A 26,675-nucleotide genomic window follows, 5' to 3' on the forward strand; every position below is an offset into this window, starting at 1 on the left:
ACCTGTGGCAAATGGGTGCACAGCTCACAGTGCTGCACCGTACGAGTGTGCTGTGTACTGCTTAGGTTGCAGGAAGCACAAAGCAGAGAGTTGAGTACCCAAGTCCCACATTTGTTGCACAAAGTGGATTGGTTCAGTAAAGAAGTCCTATGGCCTGAGCTCATCACTGTACCTGGCTGGCTAGAAAAATTGAGTAGTAATTATACCAGTTTCCTATATCCATCATACACATAATGGTTATAATATTCATTACTATATGTGGTTATAACTGAAAATTGCTGCTTAGTTTTCCAGCTCCAACTGTCCTTAAACTCATGTATCCCACACAAAAGATATTTAATCTTTTGAGTATCATCTACTGGCACCTTAGATACTAACCACCATTCAATACCACAGTAAGAAGAGTTTATGTTAGAATCATAGAATGATTTTGGTTGGAAGGAACTTAAATATCACTTAGTTTTAACATGCCAGCCTCCTGCAAGATGTAAAAGGCAGCTGTCATTCTCCAGCAAAAGAAAAGTGGAGATGAGACAGTCTGAGCCCATGCTTATGCACAGAGCAGCCTCCATCAGTCCCTTGCTGCTCTCCTTGCTAGTACTACTTCTACTAGGGATTTTCTCTTTGCATTTCTTGGATTGAAATAGACCTGGATACAAAGAATGACTGTTTAACTTCAGGTTAATTCAAGCCTCTTTGACAAAAGAGTCAAGCAGTGACAAAATAGCTTGTGTCTCCCTGGCTGCTTTTAAACCATCACTGACAGTCTTACTTGCCTTTCCTTGGCTGAGGATTTCTTCTTGCAATTCGTTTTTCTCTACTGCATAATTCTCCTTCCCAGGCTAACCTTTCTTAAACAGAATTTGCTTGGAGGAATCTACCCAATTAGACATTTAAATCAATTAGGCTGATTGACAGCAGGATTATGTCTAGCATACTCTTGATTGTGGATACAAACACTCAACTGGAATAAATACCTGCCTCATAAGGAATTGCTGATGCTTAATTAGTTAACATTTGTGAAGTGCTTTGAACACATGAAGTGCTGTACGTGCACTGTTATTCTCACTGTTCCTTTCAGTTGAGGCTTCAAATTTGGACCTGGCAAAGACAAGAAGACAGACAGATTTTGAGGACAGAAGGGGACCTTGTCCCTGACCCAAGGCCACTGGGGACCGCAGCTGCAGGAGCAAGAGGACAGGCAGGGCTTTGCTCTGACTAAAGATCACTGGTGCTCTGTGCTCACGAAGCCTCTCTCATTCCTCAGCAGCAGCCCCTGACCTCCAGACCTCCACACCAGGACTTTTCCCCACACTGGAGCCACATCAGCATCAGTTCAGCAGGCTGAGTGAATCCTGGATGCCAGTTGTTCTGCACCCTGTCCTCCAGCATTCCTCCCAGGAAGGAATTCAGGTTGTCTGTGCTTTTATAGAAGTGTCATTCACCGAGGTATCAAGGCAATGATGCCTAATAAATAAACAGGAACTAAAGTTCATGAAAGCCTTTGAGGCTGCCCAAAAGCAACACTTTTATTACTACTACCTGATACACATGTAGGAAAACTTCACAGTAACAAAAAAAAATATCCACACACCTCAGCAATACAAAGGATCTCTTTTCAAAGAGGTATAAACCAAGTGTCACCTTGAAAACCTAAATATCTGTGGTTATACGGGGCTAAATATAGATCCAGTTTTGCAAGTTTTATTTTCCACCAAAAAAGACCACACCTGAAAGTCAGTAAACTAATTATAATAGCTAATATACCAATGAAAATAATTTCTTTTTCAGCCCACACAGAACTGTCCTATTCAAATTGCAGATGTATACATATATGTGAACTGAAAAACTTACAGTTTTTCAAAATATAGTTTGGACTGGCATAAAAAAAAAATCCTCAGAATCCAAACAATTGTAGAATGCCAATAAGGAGGCTTCCAACCAAAAAACAAAGCTGTCACATCCTTACCCTTCCTCTAACATTGAAAACAAACTGACAGTCAGTTCTGGTGATTTACCTTGCCAGAATGAAGCTGTTGAATTCTTTGTCAATTCTCTTCCCAGAATCCCTTGTACATAGATTCATTAAAACAATCATCTGAATACACTGTTTTTGACAGCACATTTTGAATAACATATTCTCTCTTTTCTGCCATGTGGAAAAGTAGTAATGCTGGCAGACAGTCCCAAGAACTAAGACAACAGAAGAGCTGGCACAGAATACAGCATTTATACCATTAAAACACATGCACGTGCGCACACACACACACACACACACACACACACATATCTCCCCTCTCCAGAAGCTTCAAACCTGAAACTCCCAAGCAATAATTACTTGCAACTAAGGGACAAAAGTCTCCATCACCAGCTCTAATCCTTTGGGATACACAGGAATGCTCCCAGAAATACCAGGAGATCTTTTAATTTCAAAATATACATTTTGGAAGATGTTCATATTACAAGAATCTTTGCCAATGGCAAGTACATAGTAGCCAAGTTTAGTGTCATGGAAATATGACACTAAATGTTTCTGTTTTCCTTAAAACCTGGATTAATAACCAGCAGAAAATATTGTAAGCAAAGGTGGGATTTTCAAAGCAAAAGCATAAATTCTAGTATTATTTCATAAAAACTGATAATCTAAACTCCACATTTGTGGCTTTTAGAATTCCCACCATTGAAGCTTAAAAAAATACTAAAAGAAATATTTCATCTTAAAAGAAATGTAGGTTCATTTTCAGCAACCATCACATTCAGTGGTCTGTTTTGGCAATTAGAAAACCAAGTCATTTTCCTTTCCATTAACAGACCTATCTGCACATCCTTTTTCCAATTTTCCTTATATATCCTGCTGCCTTTTCCCAGGTGAACTCTGTACCCAAACACAGGGTTTGGAATATTTTGATTTTATAACCTTTTCAGTCATTTGCCACTAATTTATCACAGAATCACAGAACATGCTGAGTTGGAAGGGACCCACAAAGATCACTACCCTGCACAGGACCATCCCCAAGAGTCACACCACGTAAGGTTTCCTCTGGTAGGAGGGGTTTATTACTGTCACATTCTAACATCCAGCTCTGACTTTTGTCCCCTGAACATTAACTGTGTGAGTTACAAAAGCACATAAACTTCCATAAAATTCTTGTCTACATGAATAATTGCTCAGTTATTTACACGGTGGAGTAGTTTTGGTTTTATTTCTTTTAAGGGATTCTTCTCCTGCCCTGTCATTAGAAAATTATTATCCAGGTGGGATAGTGTTAGTGGTTGTTATAGTATTTGCTTGGAATTAGCTATTCCTGGACACACAGAAGTAACCGGGGAGCCACCACAGGAATGTTATACACCAGCAAGGGAAAAGACATTTTTTATTTCACCCATAAAGCTTTGTTAGATTTGTCTACAGCATTGATTTACTTAAGAAAATAAAACATTTAGGAAAAAGTTTCATTTTCCTTCAGTTTTTCCTCCTCTTGGCTTTTTTTCCCCACTTTTTTCTTTCAGAATCTTTTTTTGTTTCAAATCATGAGGGAATATTTAACATGGTGTCTCTCTCTCCCTCTTTATTTGAAGAAATAATACCTTACCAGGACACGTGCTGGCTTTTAGTCCAACAGCCAACATGTTCACCTTTTCAAGGAATATTGGAAATATTTGTCAATAATGTATTTTTCACCCATCAGTCAGCATGTGAACAATATTTTGGCCAGTCTATTTTCAGCCAAACTGGAATGAATAAGATGTATTTGACCCATTTATTTCCATCCTTACACTAGACACAAAAGTTTCTTCTGCACCTGTTAAATAAGAAATTTATATACTGTAGTATTGCAATGTCATTGAAACTATCAACATTGCAAGCTGGGTAGCTACAAATGCTTAGCATCACAAAATTGCACTGTTTTTGAAAATCTAGCAATAGAGTCTTCTTGACAACTTACCATAGTGGTTAACAATCATACACTTCCATTTTCTAAGAAAATTTTCTTCATTGCTGAAATCCTTTATGTTAAACATTATCTAAAATGTTTTATGCTGAAGTTCTTCATTAGAAATGCCTTGTTACAACACAGTGGTTGTCACTGAAATCTAGAAAGCTTCACTAAGACAGCAATGACAACACAGGAATAACCTTTTGCTTATGATGCAATATATTTTTCTATTGATTAGAAGGAGCAGTACTTTTTCAGACCTGCACTCCTTATCCAGTATAGCAATCTCAAACAGTTCCTGCTGCAGCCTCTGCTTAGCCCTAGCAATGTACTTCATGGCTCACTATTCTCACCAGGTCAAATATTCTTATTGCTTCAATTGCTGAAACACTATGGGAATCATCTTGCATTTCTCTAAATTTTTTAAATGCTTCCAGCTCTTTACTTCAGTTTCTGAATTCAGAAAACAAAATATACTTCTGGTGACAATTAAAGGTTATTAGCTCTACTTTTTCTGTTTTTCAGCTGCTACATTATGAAAACCATTCTAATTTCAAAAGATAAAATTCTGTGGGAATACAACATCTGACTTTTATGATAATCACCCAAAATTATTGCACTGCTGGACACTGTCTTCAACTACTTCTGACACAGGAAACACATCTGAATCCCACTTGTAACAGCAAAGCACTAAATCAGATTTAATTAGCTGCCTATACAAATTTTCAAAATGCAGTGCAATAAATTTGTGTGATTATCATAAAAGTCAGTCATTCCAAAGAGTTTACAGCTATTCTCAGAGTAGTGAAGAGGCTGTGATGTCTTTAAGGACCAACATGCAATAAGCAATTCTCACTGGCAGCCACTTTGTCACACGTGCTCACATGAGGAGGAGGTAACTTCTTCAAAAACACCATCAATATAATAGACACAGTTATATTTCCACTGCTTCAGATGATACTGCAGGCCTGCAGGAAAATACCATTTTTAATAACAGAACTGAAATATACACAAGGTACTAAGAAACTGTGTCCTTTGAAAAAGCCACACTTGCAAGCAACTCAAATTCAACTAGAAAGTCTGTTTCCACAAAGAAAGCAAATCTTTTTCTAAATGAACTTGCAAGTTACAGAACAAGAATAAATGATGGGAGAAATCAGTTCTGTGTGTATTAAACTTCGATGAAATCAGATCTGCTTGCCATGATTGTTTAACATCATAGCAAATATGATTAATGCAGTATAGGGGGTAAAAATGGTGGGAGAATGAATCTTAGCCCCAGTTCTGCAAAGATTTGTGTTGTTTTTAATAAGATTACATGCAGCAGTAAAGAAAAACACATCCGTAAGTATTCTAAGGACTGCAGCATTAGAATGGGTTCTTTGACTCATACACAATACCTATTGAAACTGCAAACCTTTTAAAATAAGCATTTCCCAAAGAGATAGTCAGAATAAAAAATAAAAAAAAAAAAAACAAACCAAAACAAATCACACAAAACCCAAAAATCAAACAAACTAACAAACAAACATAACCCAAAATAAATAAATAAAAAACCCAAACCACAACTTGACCACACAATTGTTTCCCAATTTATTGGAAAGAATTGAAACATACATCCACTATATATTTTGTCTTTATTAGGGGAGCAAGGGAGGGAGGAACAACAACTTTTCTGCTGAAATCTATAATGTATTTTAATTTAGAAAACTACACATTCAGCCTAGTTACAAATAAACCATATTGTAGAACAAACAGTGGCAATATGCACTGTCAGCCCAGTTAAAGTGCCTGTATTCCTTTCAGGAGCAAGAATGTCAACAGCAAAGTATTACTGGTGGACTTAGAGAGGATGGAAAAATGCATGCACAGCAACATAAAAAACATTTTCCATACATTGTTTAAACTAAAAGAAATCCAGCTGACAGAAGAAATTATAGGAAAAAGATTTCAGAGTGATACTTACATGTCTTCGGGAAGATCAGTTTATAAGTACAGCAAATTTACTATATTGTCAAGCAGACCGAATAATTCCCCAATCTGGACACTTGCAGAAAAGTAAGCAGTTGACTCCAGAAAGTTCATTTACGACAGGACCATAACCCAAAAGGCCCAAGCTCAGGGAAAACATCCCACTATCCCTCTTTCACCCTACAGCCAACAACTGCAGTAACGGAGATATAGGAAATCCACCTGTAACACCAGTCAGAACAGAGGTGGCAGATTTAATGGTATTTGAATCCAGCTATTCCACACAGCAGCTAAACAATCTTAGATGAAGAAGAAGGTCCCTGACTAAAAGAAGTCAAAGTATCTGTGTCTCAGAGGAAACCGTTTCTGCTGTACTGCCAAGCTTCAATCACAAGTCTCTTGGGCAGACATTTTTAAAGAATAGGTGACTGAAGATATGAGCAACAACCAAATTCCCATTGTTCATTTTCAGATGGTTATGCACTATGCAATGTGAAATGCCAGTCTTTTGCACAGTTTTAGATGCCTAAATACTTTAAAAAATTTTTGATCATTCCCATTTCTAAGGCCAGAATTTCCTGAAGAAAAACATTAACGTGCAGATTTCAGCATCTTTCAGTAATGGGAGTCATCCAAGAGGATAAGAAGTAGATGACAGTAGGCAGATGACAGGTGATAGAAAATAGGTAGATGAGGTCTAGGATCAATGAAATGTAACAACACATGGGAAAGTGAAGAAGCAGACCTTGAGGGACAAATGGAGGAGATATCCAGGGACAACTTTATCTTCTGACAGTGGAGAGAACGCCACTGGAGAGAGTTACTACTTAGTTTGTCAGTCACAGGCAGTCATTAAAAGCCTGGATTTAATGTTCAGAGGCTTCTAACACAGTCAAAGAAAGTTTATGATGCACAAAGCTAGTAACACTGGCTTTTAAGGATACTCAAAGTGCTTCACAGGACCCTTTGGCTGACCCCTGGGAGTAGCACATCCTTACCAAAACCCCAACTATCCCTTAGTGACCCCTTTTGTTACTATTGTAGTTGAAAGCCTTGACTGTGATTTTAAGTTCTGACCCATTAATAAAATAAAAAATTAAAAAATTTAAAAGGAAAAAAAAGCAACTCTATGAGGAATATGTGTCACTAAGAAATGAAATATTGATGACTCAATTCTATGTGTTTGGATCTTTGTGTTTCACAAATCCGAGACATATTACAGTTAGGGTACGAAAATATGCAAGTATGCTTAAAAGCTGCAACCAACTAGAGAATAGCCAAATCAATGGTTATAAATCATGGAGAGACTCTGGTTTGCAAAGAGAGAAAAATTTTTGAATAGTCAATACCAGATAGTAAAGAAATAACCCTGGAATAACTAGAACTCAATCACTTATTGTGAGATAGGAATCAACCAACACCTTTAAGAGGCATGAAAGGATTCCTACTCAGTTGATCTGCAAAAGCTTGCAAAAAACAAACAAGTTCTTCCCTTCTGTTGCCTTAGATCTAGCAAATCCTCCGGAAGTGGAACCTTCCTACTGAGGTCTGCAATACTAATTCATACTTTGCTCTTAGCTTTTTCAGGTTTTTTCCTTTTCTTGGTGGTATATTCAAACTTTCTTCATTGTTAGCATTCAAAGGTCTGGGGACAGTATAACTTATTTTACTTTCAGTGGACTATAAAGCCAAAGGAGAGTCTAATCCACAAAGATTTAAGGAAAGGTAAGGAGGGATATTTCTTCTTCCTAACAAATCAGCAAGAACTTGCTCTCTCTGAGACTTTAATGTCCCCCAGCTTTGACCTTCCTCAGACTTCCCACAGACAGAGAACCAATCAAGAAGTGCAAGCATAAGGGGAAGATGACTCCAGAACCCAAGGAGACAGTATACATTAGAAAAATCTCAGGAAAGGAAGAACAGTGATATTCCTCAATCCTAAAGTGTGAACTTGGTTCATGTATTAGAAACTGTCTTACAGAGTGTAACGATGAGGTCTGCATTGAAATGTCACACAGTGGGAAGAGAAAAGCCTGAGAAAAGTCAATATGAGATGAGGGGCATTGAAGACTTTTGAGACGGGTAAGGGGTTTTCACACTTTTTTGTGAGTCCTCTCTAATATTATTTACTTTCAACATCAGCAAGCAATGCTCGAGGCTGAGCTCTCCAAAATCATATGGGTTCTCATTGTTACAAGTAACTTAAACCATAATGTTTGGGGACCTGAATTCCCTACAACAGCACAGAAGCAGAGCAAGAACATCGGAAGCAATGAGAGAAAAGAAGGAATATCTAAGTAGGAGAGAGAAAGAAAGAGATAAAAACCCTGAGAAGCACCTGGAAGCTTTTTCAGCCTCCAACCTGAAGAAGGAGAGCCTAATGCCACACGTCTATTAGCAACACTGACAAACCAGTGCCTTAGTGTCGTCACAACAGCATCTGTATCTAAAGATGCAATACAGTGACTACCCAGCACAATCCGCATTTAGTCTGTCTAGAACCCAGAGAACTTGAAAGAAAAGCAAAATCATTGAAAAAATACTTATATAATAACAATATATATAATTACAGGCATATTCTCTATCTTCTGCACTATGAATAAGGCTGTAGACAGGTTCTTAGAGGTGAAAAAGGCAACTTATAACAATCTCCAAACTATCAGATTCATTGCTAATTAAATATTCTTTTTGTCACTTCAAACTTTATTCCTAAACAACTATATTAAAAATAAGATAATTACAAAATATAATATTGCACATCAGAAGCTATTTTTTCCACAGTTTCCTATCAAAATAGACTTAAATAAACAGACGAGACATTATTACTAGTACTTAAAGAACAGGTAATGTGTTTAGAATATTAGGTTACACCATAACCTTAACTCAGGGAAGTACTTAAATCCATTCTTCTTTTCAGAAATAGGAAAAGTCTTCCTGAGTCAGAGACTCCAAAGCAGAAGTATGAAATATCATATAGCTACCACTTGGGCATACAGTAAAGACTTAATTAGTTGGTTTCACTAATTCTTGAACTCCACAGCAAGTCTTATTCCAATAAATATTAGAAATAAGCCAATTCAATTTAAAGTGCAATTCTCCTTTGAGAGTCAAGTGGTCTCTATTTTCATATATCATTCTTGCAGCAGAACAGTACAAGATGAAACAGAAATATGATGACAGCACCCTACACTTTTTGGTTATTCCGAAAGTTCGCACAAAATATTAACATTCACCAAAAAATAATATTCTGGTTCATATAGTCATGAACGTGTTCTACTAATTCTGAAATGCTTCTGACACTTCTCATTATGAAATACATGGGCAGAGCAGCAGGTCTCCAAGTGGAAAATACCCTCATTCATTTCTCAAAGCTGTGTATTCAATGCTAACACCACTGATATTCTAACATCAATATTATTTTCTAGCATACGGAACTCATGGACAAAGAATTATTAAATGGACAACTCAAGTGCTTTTTGAATTTGATTAGTTAACCAAAAATTCTGAGATTCAAAAGCTATTCCAGGTCCCGGCCCTTCTCTGGACTGTATTTTTCCCCTCAGGATTTCTTTAAAACTACATCCAATAAAAATATAAAAAACCTACATGCAATAGAACATCTGACACTTTCCCTGGGAGACCCTTCCATAGCCAACAAGTTGCTTTGCCTCAAGTTGGACTTTAGTGTAATTTCATCCCATTGCCCATTCTCATGGAAGCAAGGAGAAAGAGGCCCCAGGGAGGGTAAGAGGGGGGGAAAAAAACCCAACAATTGCTAAACTACACTGAAAAAGTGTATAAAAGCAATTCAGCTGTGAAGTGTGTTGATGAAAGGGGAACTGTGAAGGCAAGGGTTAACCTTAGTCATAGTTTCCCAGCTTTTTCTTCTCCATCAGCATGGAAGAGTCACAGATGCACATGGATGGCTCCCAGGAAAAAATGAATGTGAAAAAATGCTTGAGTTATCATTCCGTAATTATGACTTTGGGAAAAGAACCAAAGTGCCCTTTGAAACGCTCATCTTCTTACTTCCTAGACTAGGAAGAAAAGCTCTCTGAAAGTTGTCACTATCACAGTCTTGAAAAGGTATCAGTCATATCTTCCCACTTCTCAAAAACAAATGAAACTACCCTACTACACAGCACCATTATCGTTTAACAGAAACATTGTACCATCTGTTACCCTGACCCTGAGAACAACCAGCGAGAGATTTTGCCAAGGCAGATATCATAAAACGTCAGATTTAGTCTATAAGGATTTTTCTTCTCTCACAACTTAATAAATATAGTATCTGGCTGGTTATTTAATATATTCTACAGCTAAAGAACATATTTACTTTTTATTCTTCTTTCTCTGTGGCTAAAGGGAATTAGTGGAAATATAGTTTAAAGAATTAGTGCAAGATGTATATGCAGACAGCTATTTTGAAAACATTATAAACAAAAAACTCCTGGAACATATCATACAAAAAGGATGAGAGAAGACTCATCACTAGTGTCAGCCACAGAAGCAGACATTTGTCATCTAAAACATATATAAGAGCCCAAATCAGTATTTAAAGAAAAATAATAGACACCCTCCAGGACTTTTCTAGTCCCAACTGCTATCAACAGAGCACCTGGATGTGAATTTGATCTCTGTCCTTAAGAGTCTCAGAATAAAAAAAAAAAAACAGGCATGGAGATAGCCACCAACAGCTGTACACTAAAATCCCAATTCATTTAGAAAAGAAAACATAAATGATTTGGTAACCAATAAAAAGAAGACTAAACAAGCTTGAATAGACTTCATGTGTTCTCATCAGCAACTTCCTTTCGGCGCTGGGCCCGGAAATGGCGCTCAATATTTATTGTCACTTCCCTCTGCAAATTCCTGCTGTTAGTTTTTCCAGCTGTTCGGATCCAAGGGTGCTGAAGTACTTGACGTGCTGTGTAGCGCTTCAGGGGATCCACTATCAACAGCCTGGTTATGAGGTCTTTTGCCGCTATTATGAAAAAAAGAAAAGGAGAGAGAGGGGTGAAGTACAGTGATGTGACAGTCCTGTGCAATGTGCTCTAGGATGATCCTGCTTGAGCAGGGTGGTTGAACCATATGGCCACTGTGGTCCCTTCCAGCCTCACACCCATTCTGTGATGCTGACAGTTATACCTGCACAAAATGTCCTTCTTATTTCTTTTATTGGTTTTACCATAATGACCTTTGCGACTATCCTCAGGAAATATTCTAACAACTGGATTTAGAATTAGTAACAGAAGAGATTAAATCTCCATAACTGATGTCCTTCTCCCATTCAGAAAGAGAGGAGGAAGTGAAGGGAATTTAATCTTGAAAGCATGCTGAAGGCATCAGGCTAGGTGATTAACAGGAATCACCTGTGCATTGAGTATCTCCTCCCTTAACGATCACAAAAGTTGTAAAATGCTGTGGAATATGTTCTTTAAAAGACTGTACAGGGTGCAAAGGGGGTTTTAGAGTTTCTGATTCTGAAGAGTGCACAAAATACACTGTACTAGCCCATGCGAAGGAAAAAGCTACGTGCAGACCCCACTGATGTCAAAAGAAAATCCACACTAGAGGGATGCAGGGCAAGGATTTCATTCTCAGCTTTTGACATATTTGCATATATCTTTACAATTTAATGTAACTCTTGAGATTATTTTGGTACCTTTTTCTACAGAGACATATAAGCAAGGTGAGGAAAATCCTTGTTCTTGCCTAGAAAGGGAGCAATCCGTTAAAACATTCAGAGCTAATATTCAGAAACACAGACATTGATAGTACCAGAGGACTAAATTCATATCTAAAGAGACCTGTGAGACACCCTATGTTCATTCAGCTCACTGTCCTGAGCAAAAGAGAGATTTCCCCACTCCAGGGAAGAAGACTGTCACTTAGATCTGCTATAAGTGCAGAATCTTACCTGCAGAAATATTGTCCCAGTAAGGGGAAAGGAACTCATAGTGACCCAGCTGTATGATCTGAAACAGCTCATCTTGATCACGGTCCTGACTGCGAAAAGGGGGAAAACCGCAGAGCAGAATGTAAAGGATGACACCAGCTGCCCACATATCTACTTCGAGCCCATAGCCTAAAGAAGAAGGGACAAACCACAAATTCTGTTTTAGAAAGAAATCTCACAGTAGGGAACTGTTTCTTGGAAATAGAATGAAAAAGAAACACAGAATCTCTGCTCAGTTCCTCAGAAAGACGAGGTCAACAAAAGAATAAGTGGCTGGTACACCATACTTACAAGCAGCCTACGATTAACTACAGCTCTCACAAAGTGTCTCTCTTCCTCAACATGTTTCACAAACACTGCCTCACAAGGCCAGTGTCAATTGGAGACTAATTGAGAAAACACAGCATATATTTCTAAAATAGTTCTCCTCAGATTCCCTTCAGAAAAGCACTAAGAGTGCCAAGTTTCCATTGAAACTGGATATAACTGGAGATGTGCAACCCAGCTCCACAGAACAAAAACCAGAAATAGCTTTACTTGAGTCATCAACAAAATTGACTTCTTTCCAGGTCTGAATCTTTTTACATATGAAATCTGCAAAATTCCCTCTGATGAGAAACATGTTTTGGCTTGTTACATAAATTTAACATACATGTTCGCAATGATTTTTTATCATTAGGCGTCTTCGAAAGTTTTTTGGGTTACAGTCATGAAATGGGGCTGGTTACCCCTAACTTACACCATGAACTTTTGGTCACTTCCCCACTTCAGCAACTACCATCTATCATACTTTATGGCTTACCTGCTTGGAAGTCAGTGCTATATTCACATAGGCAGTAGTAATACAAACATGATTGATTTCATGCTCGTGTTTGTTAAAAGCTAAAAGTTTTCCTTTCCCAGATTACACTGCTAACCAACTTCCTACCTTAAAAACATTTATCAGTAGGTTGAAACATTCCGGAATATTTCCATTATTAGAAACTTCAGAGTAATTGTATGATTTATGAAAAATTGTAAATATATACACTCACCCTTCTCAGCAAGTATTTCAGGGGCAACATACGTTGGTGTTCCACACACTGTAAATATGGGTTTTGTAACCTGCTTTGCAAGGCCAAAATCTGCTAGTTTCAGTGTAGTAGATTTATCTGCATTGTGCTGAACCTACACCCAACAAAATATACGTATATTTAGTCCAGATGCATTTTAAGACAGCAAAATATAAAGGAAGTAGTTAATAAAATAGGAAGAAGTTCTAATAACAGTATTAATAGTGGAAACAGTCTTCAGAATGTGGGGGTTTTCCCTATATACTAAGAGGTTGCATATATTTTAGAGGATAAGCAATTATCAAAAAAAGAAAACTTCACTCAACAAACTCTGGCACACTGCAATTTCCAAGAAATAAAAAGAAGGAACACAAAAAATAACAAAGAGTCGATTAAATGTTATTATTTCCTCTTGGGAAAGTAAACTGTTCTTTTTCCTAGGGAAAGCAAAGAATGCTGTGGGCATCTTTATACTTAAGTGCAATAACTTTATACTTAAGCTACTGACTTTATAGTGTCATTTGATGTTGTGTTTTAGCCCCAGACAGCAACTAAGTACCATATAGCTGCTTGGTCACTCATCCCCCTTTTCCCCACAGTGGGATGGGGAGGAGAATCTGCAAAAATAGGGGTTGAGGTAAGAACAGTTTAATAATTGAAATAAAGTATAAAAATAATAACAATAGGAATAGTAACAACTATAATAAGAAGGAAAGAGAGAGAGGGAGAGGAATAAAACCCAAGAGAAACAAGTAATGCACAACACAACTGCTCACCACCCACTGACCCCCAGCGCAGCCTGCCCCCCAGCAGTGACTAGCAACTCCTGGACAACTCTCTCCAGTTTCCCTCAGTTTATTTACTGACCATAATATTCCGTGGTAAGGAACATCCCTTTGGGTCAGTTCTGGCCATGCTCCCTCTCAGCTTTTGGTGCACCTGCTCCCTGGCAGAGCATGAGACACTGAGAAGTCCTTGACTTAGGATAAGCACTGCTCAGCAACAGCCAAAACATCGCTGTGTTATCAATGTTATTCTCATACTAAATTCAAAGCACAGCAATGTACCAGCTACTAGAGAGAAAAAAATAACTCTATCCCAGCTAAAACCAGAATACATGAAAAGTGTACCTCCATCATACTGGTCTAACAATAAAAAAAATAAAAATAAAAAAAAAAAAACCACAACAAAAACTTTCTTTCCAAATTACTCTGCTACTCTACCTCCTGTCCTGAAAATAAATTAGCAATGGTCACCACATAGTAAGAGTTGAAGAAAAAAATCCATGCAGAATGACCTCCAAAATAGGTCTTTTCAGCAGTTCTCATCTCCTACAACCACCTGGCAAGTAGTCAAAACATTTTTTCCAATTCTAATTCTGTATGCATGTGTCTTTAGCAATTATTTGTAATGCAGCTAATGAAATGTTATTTTAAGAAATAAAATATGTTAATGACAGACAGTGGGATTGAGCACAACCTCAGCAAGCTGGCATACACCACTAAGCTGAGTGATGAGTTTGATACACCTGAAGGACGGGATGCCATCCAGAGGGACCTGGGCAAGCTCAAGAACTGGGCCCACGGGAACCTCATGAGCTTCAACAAGGACAAGTGCAGGGTCCTACACGTGACCTGGCAATCACCAGTATCAGTGCAGACGCGGCTGTGAATGGATTTAGAGCAGCCCTGTGGAGAAGGACTTCAGAGGGTTGGTGGATGAAAAATTGGACATGAGCCAGCAATGTGCACTTGCAGCACAGAAAGCCAGTATCCTGGGCTGCATCAAAAACAATGTGACCAGCAGGTAAAAGGAGGTGATTCTGCCTCTCTACTCTTGCTCTGATGAGACTCCACCTGGAGTGGTGCATCCAGCTCTGGGGTCTCCAGCACAGGAAAGATACAGACCTCTTGGAGCAGAGTCCAGGAGGGGCACTAAAGAGGGATGGAGCACCCTTCCTATGAGGAAAGGCTGAGTTGCAGTTGTTCACTCTGAAGAAATAGTTCAAGGTAGACCTTATTGTGGCCTTTCAATACTTAAAGGGGGCTTATAAGTAAGATGAGGACAGGCTTTTTAGTAGGGCCTGCAGCAATAGGACAAGGGGTAATAGCTCTAAACTGAAGGAGGGTAGATTAAGACTAGATATTAGGAAGAAATGTTTTATGATGAGGGTGGTGCAACACTGTCACAGGATGCCCAGAGAGGTGGTAGATGCTCTATCCCTAGGAACATTCAAGATCAGGTTGGACAGGGCTCTGAGCAACCTGACCTAGTTGAAGATGTCGCTGCTCATTGCAGGGGGGTTGGACTAGATGACCTTTAAAAGTCCCTTCCAGCTCAAACTATTCTATTATTCTATATTCAAAGCCCAAGTCATAAACAATGTAGCAGGATAATTAAATACATTGGTATGGTTGATACCAGTGACTGATATTCAAACTCTTTGAGGGGTAAAAAATATCATGAATTTCCTTTAAATGAAAAATTGTTTGTCTCTAGAACCATGCAGAACAGATCAGCAGCTAAAATGTCTGCAAAAAGGCAAAGAAAATCTGGACTTCGGTTTTGAATGGACAAACTGGAATATAATGAGACAGGTATACTCCGCACTTTAACACCTCATACTTTGCCATCAGACACTGTTTAAGAAAGCCAAAAATTCAAGATGGTCTCTATCATAAGATAACTAAGGAAACACATGGGACAAAATTTGCTCTTGTACATTACAGCTGACAAATCCATTTATCATCTTTACTGAAACCATAAGCAGTCATTCGATTTTGATTAAGCAAAGTGGTTTGGGGCTTTTTTTTTTTTTTAAGAATAAAAGTATTACATTACAAAATAATACAATATAGCCTACTACTCCCTTTTTATCTTCTTTATAAAAAATGTACAATACAAAACTGGGCATGTGATTGATGCCCCAGAATCCTATGCAGCCATTCAGAAGGATGTCAACAGACTTGAGAGATGGGCAGGGTGGAACATTTTGAATTTCAACAAAGGCAAATGCAGGGTCCTACATCTGGGGAACAGTAACCCCTTGCACCAGTAAAGGCTGGGTGCTGATCTGCTGGAAAGCAGCTCTGTGGAGAAGTAGCTGGGGATCCTAGTGGACAACAAGCTGTCGTGAGCCAGCAGTGTGCCCATGGAGCCAAGAAAGCGCACAGTGTCCTGGGGTGCATTAGGAAGAGCACTTCCAGCAGGTCGAGGGAGGTGATCCTGCCCCTCTACTCAGTCCTAGGGAGGCCACATCTGGAGTGCTGTGTCCAGTTCTGGGCTCCTCAGTACAACAGAGACATGGAGCTCCTGCAACGGGTCTAGTGGAGCACAACAAAGATGACTGGGGGACTGGAACATCTCTTACAAGGAAAGGTTGAGGGAGTTGGGCCTGTTCAGCCTGAAGAAGAGATGCCTCAGAGGGGACCTTATCAATCTATATCAGTATCTGAAGGGAGGGTGTCAAGAGGATGGAGCCAGGCTCTGCTTGGTGGTGCCAAGCAACAGGAGAAGAGGCAACAGGCAGAAGCTGAAACACAGGAAGTTCCATCTGAAGATGTGGGAAAACTTCTTTAGTGTGAGGGTGACTGAGTACTGGAACTGGTTGTCCAGAGAGGTTGCGGAGTCTCCTTCTCTAGGATAATAAGAAAATGTCTGCACACAATCCTGAGTAATGTGCTCTTGGTAAATATCCTTGAGTAGGGGGCTTTGATCACGTCCAGTGGTCCCTTCCAACTTAACCATTCTGTGATTCCATGATATAAGCACTCTTCTAGTTTTGATTAAGCAAAACACTTTGGGTTTTTTTCCTGCTTTTTCAAGAAAAAATATTTTTCTGTATGAAACTGAAAATAAAGTTTACTACAACAATGCAGCCAAAATTTCTGCTGGGAAAAGCGAAAATGCCACAGCCATTTTCTCTATTATATTAGGCAACACATGATTTTTTGCCATGATACACTGTGGACACAGTTAAAAATGAAAAAAACATTATAAAGGTAACACTTGCTTTCTAGAACAGCATCTATCTACAGAATTTATATTTTAACAACATAGGATGATGATAGGATGCTACAAAAATTCACAATTTAAATGTTCAATTTTATATGTACTATGAAAATATGAGCATTAATATATTTTCCTATTGCATACATAATTTTTTTAAAATTATAAATGAAAATTATGTCACACGGAATTTCATGTGACTCTATGCTACTGTACTAAGACAAATAATACTGAAATGTTTATATACATTTTTAGAAGCCAGCAGGTGGGTGGGAAGGATGGAGAACGCACTGGTCTTAATCCCAATCCCAGAATTATTAGGAAATTTCTTGCTTTGTAAAATGCACTTTTTCTTTCCTCAGGATGCCTGACTCCTAATCTCCCATCAGAGCACAAGGTGGCAACAGTGCACCATCTGTTCTTCCAAGACAAAACCACTGAGAGTTCATTTTACTTAACCAAACAGGTAGGAACAGCATGCACCATGGGTATATTTTCACAGCTTTGTGACACTCACTTCAAAGACAGCATGTAACCTGTCAGTGTGCCTGCAAACTCCAGCCCAGAACTCCTCAGCAGTTTCAGTAACACTATGCTCAGAACAAATCAGTCAGCTCAGAGCATTCCCTTCATCCCCAACTTTGTACTCTCCAGTCTACCTATCACCTGGTATCACCTTGAGCATGCAAATATGCTTCACTGCAGAAACAAAAGCTTCTCAGGTTCCTTTTATTCATAGCAGTATTACAGAAATGTACAACCTGCTCAAGACAAATCTAGCCTCTGACATCCACAGTATGTATTCCATGAAATGGTGAGTACAAAACAAAAAAAGTAACATTAAATCACACTAGCCTTTCCAGAGACACCTAAAAGATAGCTATTACTCTTTCTGCATTCAAGACTGAAAAGAATTGTTATAAAAGTCCATTTAAAAGTGCTGCCTCCCCATAGAGTTAATTAAAGTAAGAAAGACCAGTATTCAGTACACTTTCTGTAGACAGCCAATTTAGGCCATACAACTACTTAGGTCTTTCAACTGCAAGGTAAGACAACATCTGGTGGCCTTGGACTAAAGGCAGTCAGAATTGCTCACTACCTTCTCAAATACAAAAGATATGGCAGGATATCAGAATGTTGTCTCAGGATTTCTAGCTGTCCCACCCAAACAACCAGAAGGTTATAATACAAAGCCAAGTTCATCTTCAAAGGAGGGAAAAAATCATCTTTTCTTTTTCTTCTGTCTGTTGATGATTCCTAGTACTTAATGTTCTTGTTTGGTTTCATATCTACCTTATGAAATCCATCAGGGTGTTCAAGATGATAATTTACAGCCCTAATATTTCTCTGTATGCATATGTATATAATAGCACAGATTCTTCTTATGGACATCATGAAAGCAAGCTAGCCCATGGGATGTTTGGTATACTGGAAATAGATAGAGCTTAAGAAAAATTACTGCTTACTACACATTTGAGTTTCAGACACCTCTTGCTGCTAGCTAGAAGAATCTCCATGAAAAATCATACAGAAAACTTCCTATGTAGGTTTATCATACTGAAAGTTCTTGACAGGTAAGTGGTTAAACAGGACTTTAACTCACATGCACTCAGACAACTGACAGTGTTTTGTGTGTATGTTGAGTCACAAAGTTAAAGGACAGAAAGACTATACTTGAAGTTCTCACACTTTTATGAAAACTTGAGAGAGAGAAACAGGGGTGGGAGAAAAGCCCACATACATAAAAATCTGTAACACTTATTTACAAAGTTGAGTGTTAAACAATTACAACACTAGTATGGTAGGGAAGTGTACAAGGAGAAAAGTACACAATCAGAAATACAGCCCTATCCCTTCCCCCTAAAAGGAGGTGCCTTTGTGGCTGGAAAAACACCACCACACTTTGACATTAATTTCTCACTCACAAATCAAGAAATGCCAGCATCTGTAGAATTAAACAGTCCCTTATCTAAAAACGTGGTCAGCAAATCCTGCTCCACCAGATAGCATTAAAGAAGTGACTTCATTTGTGGGACCAAACACACAACACTGCTCATCCTTGGAAGCAAAGGTTCTCTTGCTGAACACCTAGTCCTAAATGAGGTGATTCTGTTAGCAGATGGGAGGTAGTCGTAGCAGCTGTCTTCACACCAGCCCTCAGACAGATTTTGTTTTTGTAGCGCAAGTCACCACCCTTCTGCCTCACAGCTATGCTGCAAAAAGTCTGATCATTGTGGGCAGACACAATAGTGAAAAGAGGGAGGGGAAAAAGCAGAAAGGATGATGGCCTGGTACAGAAGTTTATAACTAGAGGATAGTTCCATAAGAGAAAGAAGTGCAGTAAATAATTAAATCAGGTTTCCAACTCTCTCCTGTGTCAATAATTTTACAATTTACTAAACATCAAAGCATATTTCTACCTTTTCTTCTGTAGGGACAGAAAAGGTTTTCCTTCTTTCCCCAGCTGCTTATTTTCGGAAAACTTATGGAAATATTTTTTCCCCAGATTGCTGCTTCTCTGGCAACTCTTATGAAAATTAGCCAATATGTTCAAAAGTCATTAAGTCAACAGCCTAAAAATACATACCTATTTTTGACCTCTGTGTACAAAATCTAGGTAGACTTATTCAGAATTAAAAATCTTCAGTGTAGCAATCTGAAGTGAAACAACAGGTATCCCACAACCAAGGACATCTCTGCAGGCTGTTGGAAACTTAAAGCACTGCACTTCATCTCCAGAAGGGTGCCCCCAGCCCCTGACCCACTAACAGCAGATAAACCCATGAAATTTGCTTCAATACTGTTTGTTACTGTTCAGCACTGGCTTATGTTGAGATTTGTGGCAGCTGTCCTTCCTACTTTGCTTCTACCACTGCTCCAGCCACTCTGAGGAGACAGAGGTAGCACATTGGAAAGTCAGAAAAACCTGAATCTTGTTCAAATGGTCCGTATTTATAAGGATGCTTAGTAGACAGCACAGGACCTATCCAACACTAACAAGAAATTATAAACTCATCCAGCTGGTTGAATAGATTAAAAGGATGGTTTAGGTACATGGTAGCTAATACTTGTGCTCACACTCAGTTAGCAGCAAGGTGAAACAGGAACAGTTTTCTTTCCCATAGTGTTTAGATAACACTGTTCTTGTATGACAAAATACCTACAGTCTGAGAGCTGGTCTGTCCTTGAAAAATATATTCTGGCTGTCAGAATGGGCAACATGATTATCTCAGTGCTACACAACAGCATTCTGTTTTGCAGTTCTGTGAACTAAATGTGAAAACAGCCAGAACGGACCTGTACCTTGCCCCTCTTTGCTTACCTACATCACAGTACGTATTACAGAGAGAAGTGATGCATCTACTCTCAGGTGTTTCACATGCACTAGCTTGTGTTCAGCAAATAGGAAGGAGCAGAACCTGGTTCATAATGGAAAATCAGCTTATGGGAAAAGCACTGCAGTTCTAAATGAAGTTTTGTTCTAATGGCAAACAAAACACAAAGGCAGGGCCTACACTTCTTCCTGCAAACCACCCACTTGCACTCACCACCTTATATTTACATTCAGACCCCATAACAAGAATTTTCATCAAACTAAGCAGGACACATAGCAGGACCTAATAAAGGTGCTATTGCTTAATTAAAAGATTCGAGACCAAACCATTCCAGCCCAGTCTTGTTCAACCCCTGCATGTCCTAGAAGCTACACTGGTGTTTTTCTCCATCAATTAATTCTCTTAAAAGCATTGAATGGCACACAGGATCAAATAATCTATTACCTTTTTTGTCTGCCTAACTATGATCTTCCACAAAAGCAGGTCAAATGCTACTTGTTAGAGACTGGCAAATATTTGGTATTTATCTGTTCGTCATGAAATTTGGAATACAAGAATGTAACACACACTTAGGGACAGTTGTTTACTGTTAAGGTTCTACAAAGGGTATCTTGTGGAACATCAATACTACAAACATTTCTATGCATATTCACATGTGAGTAACTCCATTGACTTCAGTGCTGGATGGAAAGAACGTAGCCTCAGAAATGTGATGGAAACAAGAACTTTTCTCTTTGGCATGAAGTTACTATTTGAGCTGACTTTAATGCTGTATTCACCAAAACATTCACATTTTACTGTCAGATTATTTCAATCAACTACATCATACTTCTGCTTCTAAGAAAATAAGTTGCCACAAGACAGAAATCACTACAGTAGAGGATTAGCACAGCAGTCAGAAAAATATGTAACTGTAGTGGACAAAAAGTCTAACAAATAAATAAGCTAAATTAACAATTTTAATAAATATTGGTCTGCAAGGAAAATGCCTTATGATTCATCCTTGCACACCTAAAAGTAAGATGCTAAGTAACAGGCCTGATTCAGAAGAATATAAATGCTTGCTACGCCTGAAAGCCTGATAATTTTTACTTAAATTTCTATCTGCAATGCACACTAGATCTATGTAAAGAAAAACTACAACTGTAATTTCACTTCAAAATTGTACTCATTTTTCCAAACAGTCCTGCCACAGCACATTATCTCTGCATAGTATTTGCTTAAAAATGTTCAAAGAAGGAAAATAAATTCTGCATATATGCAATTGTTTGACAACACTTACCAAAAGGTTTTCTGGTTTGAGGTCCCTGTGGACAATGTTCTTGCTGTGAATATAAACCAATGCTTCACACAGATCAGTGATCATGACAGCAGCATCATGCTCTGTGAACTTCACACTTTCTATGATTGCATCAAATAAGTCCCCTCCTGGGACATACTCTAGGATTAAGTAGATCTCAGCTTCTGTCTCATACACCTCAATTAAGCTTACTATATTGGGATGAGAGAGACTCCTAATGATCAGAATTTCACTTTCCATCATGTCCTCTTTCCCCTTTAGCTTGGATTTATCAACAATTTTCATGGCGTAGATCTGATTGGAATCACAGTGGCGACATTCCTTCACCACTGCAAAGTTCCCATCCCCAATAGTTCTGCCAATATCATAGTGTTTTTCCACATCAGTTCTGCTTTTAATGGCATACCTCCGGCTTGTGCTTTCCAATCCCTGAGCCTTGTTTTCCTCTTTATTCACTCTGCGCTCCCCTGTTTTCTCCCGTCTAGTCATGTCACTCTCTCTACGTGTGACATTCCCCTCTCTTCTGGCAGCTTCCTCTTTAGCCCTTTGTCCCTCTCTGACCTCCCTGTGTGTTTTAGACAGTTTCTCAGCATCCCTCAGAGTGTCTTTCTTTAGCCAACCACTTTGGCTCACGACACAGCTACTTCCATTATCTTCTTTCACTTCATGAGACAGATGGAGCCCTTCTACAGCATTCTTCCTGATTTTTACTACTTCCTTCCCATGGTTTTCATGCTTCTCCACATCCTTCTCCATGTTCCTTTTTTGCTTCTCCAGCCCTTCATTAACAATCTTTTGTAGGGGCTTCCACATCCTCCTACTGCCATTATCTTTCCAGCCAACTTCCTCACCATCCAGACAAGTTTCAGAAGATTTTCGGCAGTTCCTGATTTTTGCATTTCTTTCTACCTGGTACCTCTGACATGCGCCTGTATTCAGGTCTCTATTTTCAAATGAGGCCTCAGCCTTCCTTTCCCTTTGTAACTTTTCTCTGGCCTGCCTTTCCTGTTCACACTTCTCACACCTCGGCACCTCCTCTGAACTCTCTTCTAAACCCTCCTCAGAACTCCTCTCATGGTTAAGGTACCTCTCACTTTCTCGGGTTTTCCTAGAAGGCTTCACTCCCTGTTCACCACTCCAGCTCTCTCTAGTCCACTTTTTTTTGGTTCTCATTTTTTCTTCTTCCTTTGTCTTGGCTTGACTTTTTCCTTCATGCCCAGCTACCAGTTGGGGAGACATGCCATCGCTGCAGTTTTTGGTAATTTCTGTCTCATCAAAGCCACTGTCTACTTTCAAAGCCTTGTCATACAGCCTGCTCTTCAGTTTTCGGGACTGCTCCTCATTCTGCTGAATGGCAGCACTGGCAGCATAAGGATTTTCAGGATAAAGTTCTTGTAATACCACTTCCAGGTCCTTCAAAGTGAGGGGCTCCCTCCCCATAGCTATGAACGCATCACCTTCCCTGAAAAAGTCAGAAACGCTTCGGATTTCTCTGCCTCTCAGATTGTAAAGTTTTCTCACACGGTCATTCTTCCAACGAGGAAATCCCAGAGCTTCTGAAATGTCAGCCAAGAGCTGTTCAAAGGTCTGGACTGACCTCCTGTTGAGAAGCAAGGTTATCCTTCTGAGCGTGCGTCCCCCGGGTTTCACCACTGTAATTATCCTTGGCTTCACAGGGCTGTGCTCTGAATGTATTGTGTGAAAACCCTTGCGGGGACTGAAAAATGAGGACCTATGGCTGCTTTCACTCAAACATGGCTTCCCATAGTTCCCACGACCAATAGGAGGACAAGTCCCATGTAGTTTCCTCTCTTTTACTTTTGAGCTTGCATTGTGTGGTGAATGGTCCAACAAGCCTCGGCGTCCTAAGGCAAACAAAGAGCGGGCATATTAATTATTTTGCATCATCAGACCTTTCTGAGCAACCATTTTCCGCATGTCAGTGTATGTTACCTCAGAGAGTAAGGGTAGGTGACTTCAAGGCTTATAAAGAACTTTAACTGCCACTAAGGAGTATCTCCACATACGTGCAATTACAAACACTGTCAAGTTTGCGAGAAATGTAAATTCATTTTGTGACAGAGAAATGTCATTAAAAATAGTAATAATATTGAAAACCACCAGATCTTTCTTCTAATTCCTCTCATCTTTCAGAAGTCCTCAAGAAGTGCCAGGATTGCATCGAGTTTCTTTAGCATTCTCTTTTGAATATATCTACCATGACCTCACCCCTTTCTGAACCCAATTACAATTTTGGTCTCTGTAAACCCTGTGGCAACAAGTTCCAAAATTACATTGCATGAAGTAAAATAAACTAAATACTCGTGTTTTAAAATTACTACCAGATGGTGTTGTACATGTAACCTTACATTTCTATAAGTAAATATCTCCTCTTCACCTTCCCTGGACCTTCTATAACAAATAAAATAAATTGAATTCTTTTTAAAAGACATTACTTTTGCCGTAACTCTTACAGCAATTTTATAGATCATCTAATAGTAGTGTAATGTAATCTTTTGTCTTAAAAAAAGGCCATCTCAGTTTTGTTTGATAACTGGAGTTCTGGTTTTCCAATATTTTGGTTTGACTTTTTTTATTCTAAAAGTTATGTAAAATCACACAAAGTTCTGAGTATTCTCTAGGGACATTAACAATTTTCCATCTGATATTTCATCTTAGAACATCAACCAAAGAAAATGGCACCATTTGTTACGCCTAATTGTGAAAAGGAAGAACTGAAAACATAACATACGGTTATGGACAAACCAAGCTATAACACAATTCCCTGTTTATCAATACAACAATAAGCTAGGAATAAAAATGTCCCCTAAAAGTACTCTGATCTCTTGTACTTGTTAGGATTAAAACCTGATTACAATGCCTTTATTTTCAGCCTCAAGAAATAAACTTTCCGAATGAGATTACAGAGAGCTTCCAACTCCACTTAATAGCCTCGCACTTCAGTTGGGAATAAACATTCAATATATATATATAAACTAACAGGACCAAGACAAAAGAAAGCAGCCAGAATGTTTTCTTGCCACGGTCCGCGTGGTAAGGGGGATGGGACCAGGCACTGCAATTAGAGTTCTTGGCACAGCTGGAGAGTGTGCAGCAATGCCCGTTTATTCAGGGGGTACAAGGGTTTAAATAAACGAGGTTTGAGGGGCGGATTCCAAACCGGGGAGGCGCAAGAGACTGACAGCTCAGGGAAAGATGTGATAGGGGGACAGGGGAAAGGTGGGTGGAACTCCCAGCTCTCTGAGGGAACTGGCCAGTGGCAGCTCTCCCTGCACTGTGTTAACTTACAACCAATCGGTGGCAGAGGAGCGGGAAAATAGGGGAGAACAAAGAGACAAACAACTTTCGAAGGGAAAATCTGAGGGAGAAATGGGGACAATATGGGGGCACAACAGAATTCATACAATTTAACAATAAACTGGGGTGCATAAGAATTCATAAGTACACAACAATAAACTGGGGTAAAACTGCCAGTCTGCTGGGTGGATTGTCCAATAAGTAAAAAGTCCATTTAGATCCCATTAATGCTTCTCCAGGCAACATATCTTTCCCATTCTGTCTTTTCATCCATCACATTTCTGAACCATTACAAGGAAACTCCTATACCAAATGGCTTATCTCCCAGAGAATCCTGTCCATTCTCATACATTACTACACTTGCATAGCCATAGCGCAGTGGGCAAATCCTCAAAAGAAAATCTGCACATATGAATGTTCCTCTTGGTGCTATAGGCTTAAGCTTACTACATTTTGGTTTTGAACTGCAGAAAAGCCATTTTCAGTATTTCAAGCTATACATTTTTATTTGTCCTTTTCATCAAGGGAAAAGAAAATATGCCTCCTCACCTAGAACAACAAACAAAAGGCAAAACTGCAACAGGTGCTGCAGTATTCACCTGCTCTGTCTGAAAAAATAGTGTGTCCAAGAGGCCAGGGCTTGAGTGGTGAAAGCACATGAGGAGACACCGCTACAGAACTCCAGTCTGCTGTTGGCTCTGCTTGATATATGATGAAGGACACTTCTCAGTTGTGATACTCTCACCAGCTAAGCACTGTGTGCCCCCTGGCATGTCCCTTAACTCTTGGCTTCATTTTCTTCCTCTGCCAAATGAGATAGATGCTTCTCCTCCAAACAAACATTACAAAGAAGCCCAGCTGCCAGCATGCTGATTGAAGACGTAAGCATTATATAAGAGCTTTGTGTGACTAATGCTTGGTGGTTGTATAAGTTATTTCTGTCTTCATTCTGCTTTTTAAGGATGATCTCTTGTTATCAAAAGATGACTACATACGTGCTAGAGATTCTTCAGCAATCGCATATTTACATTCCACCCAGAATAAAGCTTACTGTGAATGGGGAAGAAAAAAAAAGTCAGCCATAATAATAGTTCTCTGAAATCTAAATCAACTCCAGAACACGTTACTTACCAGGAACTGATGAAGCTCAGTGTTTCCAGATTCTTGCGTACACACTGTCATCAAAGCATTATCTTGCTTATGGGAACAGTGCTTAACATTTTTACTGCTTATGATCTTGGTACAACAAAGAAACAATGGTGCGCCAATAATGACTTTTCCCACAGCTTATGTTCCTCCCAGCTATGCTGCTATTATCATACCTTTCTATAAACCACTGATTTTAAGTGCTTGGCTGCACTGTTGATTGTTTCAATTACCTAAGCATCAGTTATTTTTCCTTTCTTCATTAATTTGGCTAAGCTTGAAACAGAAGCCAAGTTTATCGTTTAATTCTATAACTAATGGAATAAGAGCAGTTTTATGTCATTATTAAAACAATGTAGGAATGTGTTTTTGTGCTTTTTAAACTGGCTTGATTCCTAGCGAAAAACAGTCTGACAAAAGCCATAAGGTAATACATAACAATTTTAGGAATAAGAATAGTATTGCATATTTTTCTAAGATGAAAAAAGAAAATTACATGAATGCTTAAATCAACACATAGAAGAATCTTTTAATATTTTCCAAGAAAAGAAGTGTCAAATTCTGTCAAAGGGGTGGTCACAATGATTATATATTACATAAAATTGAAAATTCACTTCAATTGCCTGTTACAACTATTTCAGTCATAAT

The 26,675-nt window shown here is 38.9% G+C and overlaps 1 protein-coding gene across 1 annotated transcript in view; it reads right to left on the reverse strand.

The window, feature by feature from the left end:
• Nucleotides 1-5,484: 5,484 nt before the first annotated feature.
• The window catches only part of DCLK3 (doublecortin like kinase 3), a 31,967-nt gene continuing 10,776 nt past the window's right edge, over nt 5,485-26,675 (reverse strand). The window contains exons 2-5 of the mRNA XM_032708647.1: nt 21,546-23,428; nt 12,903-13,035; nt 11,830-11,997; nt 5,485-10,893 (exon numbers count right to left, since the gene is read on the reverse strand). Coding sequence (XP_032564538.1) covers nt 10,697-10,893; nt 11,830-11,997; nt 12,903-13,035; nt 21,546-23,428 — 2,381 coding nt within the window. The 3' untranslated portion in view covers nt 5,485-10,696. The remainder of the gene's footprint in view (nt 10,894-11,829; nt 11,998-12,902; nt 13,036-21,545; nt 23,429-26,675) is intronic.

This window comes from Chiroxiphia lanceolata, chromosome 1 (assembly GCF_009829145.1).
Source record: "Chiroxiphia lanceolata isolate bChiLan1 chromosome 1, bChiLan1.pri, whole genome shotgun sequence".
Classification (NCBI taxonomy): Eukaryota; Metazoa; Chordata; class Aves; order Passeriformes; family Pipridae; genus Chiroxiphia; species Chiroxiphia lanceolata.